The sequence below is a fragment of the Arachis ipaensis genome, chromosome B05, assembly GCF_000816755.2.
Source record: "Arachis ipaensis cultivar K30076 chromosome B05, Araip1.1, whole genome shotgun sequence".
Lineage (NCBI taxonomy): Eukaryota > Viridiplantae > Streptophyta > Magnoliopsida > Fabales > Fabaceae > Arachis > Arachis ipaensis.
This window is the reverse complement of record NC_029789.2, coordinates 11,680,365-11,683,555: the sequence shown is the minus strand read 5'-3', so window position 1 is coordinate 11,683,555 and position 3,191 is coordinate 11,680,365. Positions and strand designations below refer to the sequence as shown.

The 3,191-nt window shown below is 42.3% G+C and overlaps 1 protein-coding gene across 1 annotated transcript; it reads right to left on the bottom strand.

Moving 5' to 3' along the window:
- On the bottom strand, positions 420-2,696 carry LOC107642914 (protein SHORT INTERNODES-like). The gene is made up of 2 exons (XM_016346420.2): positions 1,754-2,696; positions 420-1,142 (listed from the first exon to the last, which is right to left on the bottom strand). Exons 1-2 carry the CDS (start codon positions 2,415-2,417, stop codon positions 733-735), a joined length of 1,074 nt encoding a protein of 357 aa, XP_016201906.1. The 5' UTR covers positions 2,418-2,696; the 3' UTR covers positions 420-732.

The window sequence follows — 3,191 nt, the reverse complement described above, 5'->3', positions numbered from 1 at the left end:
AAATAAGATAGAATTGAAATTGCTATATCACATGGCAAGAAGGTGGAGAGAGATCTTTCACCTTTTTACACTAGAATGCTCATGCATAGTTGGACTGCCCATACCCAAATGTTAGAATTAATGAAAATTTTATAAAATGGGAATATGTTCTCAAATTGTGTTAGTCCAAATATAGATTATCAAAACCGTGTTTCAAACCTCAAATTCAAACCGGCAACCATACGGATAAACAGGGAAAAAAAAGCCAACAAGAAAGTGTGATAAAATTCAACTTGTGAGAGAAAAAACCACCCCAAATAATATTTTAAAACTAAGTCAAGTCGAAATACACCACATTATCAGAACCACATGTTTCATTATAGCGTACACACAAAGAAACAACTTGATTGAATTTAGGTCGTTAATTGATTGATGATAAATAACTAGGCATCAATATTAATAATTTGCACCAATTTAAATCAAATAAAAAAAAGAAGCAAAAAGCATAATGGGTCTGCATTTTGCTCTTGTTCTTCTTTCTTTCTCTCCTAACTTGAATAATGCGTATCAATATTGTTTTTTTACTAGACCGCTAGAAAGCTACAAGATTATGAAATGTAGTTAGAAGAAGAAAGAGAAAAGAAAAATAAGGGTACACTAATATATAAGCATAAAATTAAAAGCAAAAAAAAAAGAAAAAGAAAAAATTGATGATTGTTTGTAATTGGGGTTTGATTGTGTTGTTTGTTTGTTTCAAGATCTTGGATGAGGGAAGAATTGCGTACCGCTACTACCAGCCATGAAGGTGCTGAGAGGAGGAGGTGGATACATGGATGAAGGATCTACGAGCTGCTGCGTTGTGTGTGCAGCGGAGACGAGAGCTGAAGTTGTGGTGTTGGTGTTGGGAGCAATGAGGTTGAGATTAGGGTGATGAGCAGCAGCGCCGGTGGAGGAGGTGTCTCCGGCGACGTAGCTGCTGCTGTTGGTGGTGGTGGTGGTTGCGTGATCTGGACCCTGGTCATAGAGGATCCCTTTGAAGACGTGTCCTCCAATGTTGACTGCCGTTTGATATGCATACTCGTCTTCTGTGTCGTCGATTCCGCTCACACGTACGCATCTGAATTCAGCTGGAGAGCTCACTACTGCAGGAAAATTCTCCATCCCTTTTATTGTTTTATTTTCATTCACACCAACCAAGCATTGTATTAGATTAATATTTCAAATATATATCGATCATGTGAAGGGCTTTATTTATAGGACTAACAAAAGTAAACACAGTATTCCAGACTGATACATCATATCATATCATCGATGAATAATAATGTATGATGGAGTGAAGTGTGAGAGACACAGAGAAAGAGAAGCAACAGCATCTTCCGTGCCAATCTGCTAAAACACACACATACACCACTACTACTGTTACTATTTTGGAATAGAAAAAAGGAGAAATTTAATTTGGGTTCCACACGCAACCGATCGATATCCCCTTCTTCTCTATTAACATATACAGTTACAGTTACTTGTTTCTTTTTCAGAGAATAATAGTAATTTCTTCTCTATCGACTCTATTGACTTCAATTTCTCAAGTATAGTCATTCACACACACTGTGATGTGTGATGTGTGATGCGTGATGAGAGCTTGCCTGCAGCTACAATCATACGCACAAGAGAGAACAAGCACAAGCATGTATATGCATAGTATATAGTAGTGTATATGTGACAAGACAAGACAAGACAAGACGAGACGCAAGTAAATAATTACTACTACTACTACCTGAAGCTGAGGCTGAAGGAGAAGGGTTTGTGGGTAAACGAGTACTAGAGGCATGATCTCTTTGGCGCTTGGGAACATCAGCAGCAAGAAGCTGTTGTTGTTGGATAGAGGCGAGTTGCTGCTGCCTCTCGCGGCGCTTGGAAGCGGGAACCCAAGTGCTCTTGACATGGGTTTGGCAATCGAAGCCACGGCTCTTGCAGCATGTCCTGCACCGCATGTGAGGGCAATCTTTCTTCGCCTGGTTCCCGCAGTCCTGGCAGCTAATCCCACCTGCTCCACTTCCTGCTCCGCTTGCTGCTCCGCTCCCCACGGCCGACGCCGTCACCAGGAAGGCCGATCTCGAGGGTGACTGATCGTCGGACACAGTGGTTGGACCCACTCCTAGAGCAGCCGCGGAGCTGTAAAGATCTTGGTGGAAGAGAGGCCTTGCTTGAGGTATGAGGTCGTGTTCCGGTTGGTGATGATGATGATGATGGTTCCACAGCTCCAAGCCACCTCGGTACGAGGAAACGTCTTCATTCTTGTACCAGTAAAAGGTGTCGGAGGGAGGAATTTCCGCGTGTTGTTGGTGTTGGTCGTGTTGTTGTTGTTGGTTTGTGTTCCCTCTCCCTCCTCTACCACTACTACTACTACTACCACCGCCTAGTGAGAACAAACCTGCCATTGTTGTGGCACCTCTTCTACTATGTTACCTGTCCCTGACCTCAATTGTGACCTCAAATCCATATCCCACTCGCTTCCTCGATCGCCTTTAATTCTCACTTATTCTATTTCCCACCAACCAATAATTTATGATTATTATAACTACCACAAATAGAAAAAGAAAATAATAAAAAAAAAGAGACACCAAAATCCGTTAGTATTGGGCGAATTAATTCCCTGGGGCTGGGGCTGGGGGTGGGGGTGGAGTAACAGTAGCAGCAGCACCACCACATACACGACAAGTAGTGAGAAGCTGTGAAGAATGAATGAATGAATGAGGGTTGAGATCGAGGAAAGGGAAGGGTGGTCGGGTGGGCTTTCAATTCAATTCATTCTCTCTTCTCGATCTTCTTCTTTCTCTCTCTGCGTTAAGAAGCTGCTGCATCAATTCAAGAGAAAAAGAAAAGACAGACACAAAACAAGCCAACAACTTAACACGGACACAGTCTCACAGCACTGCAAACGCCGCCATGCCCTTCTGCCCTTCTCTCTCTGCAAATTAATGACTCTCTCTCCCAACAGAGTTTATGAGCCTTTTCTTTCTCTTTTAAATTTTTGTATTTGGGTAGTTTTAGTTCTGAACACTTGCCACTTTTGTGTCTGTAGGCAGTGGTTAAGTTAGCACAATGACAAAAACCACTTCACAGTAAGTAAGCAACTAGTCCACTCCTCTCCTCTCATGGATCTCATTCGTCTCCCTCTCAACGCTCCTGATTTCTTCCTACCTTCATCCAAC

Coding starts and splice junctions, on each gene's coding strand:
- LOC107642914 (XM_016346420.2), bottom strand. CDS start 2,417: ATGGCAGGTTTGTTCTCACTAGGCGGTGGTAGTAGTAGTAGTAGTGGT. Junction 1,143..1,753: donor TCCTTCAGCCTCAGCTTCAG/GTAGTAGTAGTA, acceptor AAACAATAAAAG/GGATGGAGAATTTTCCTGCA.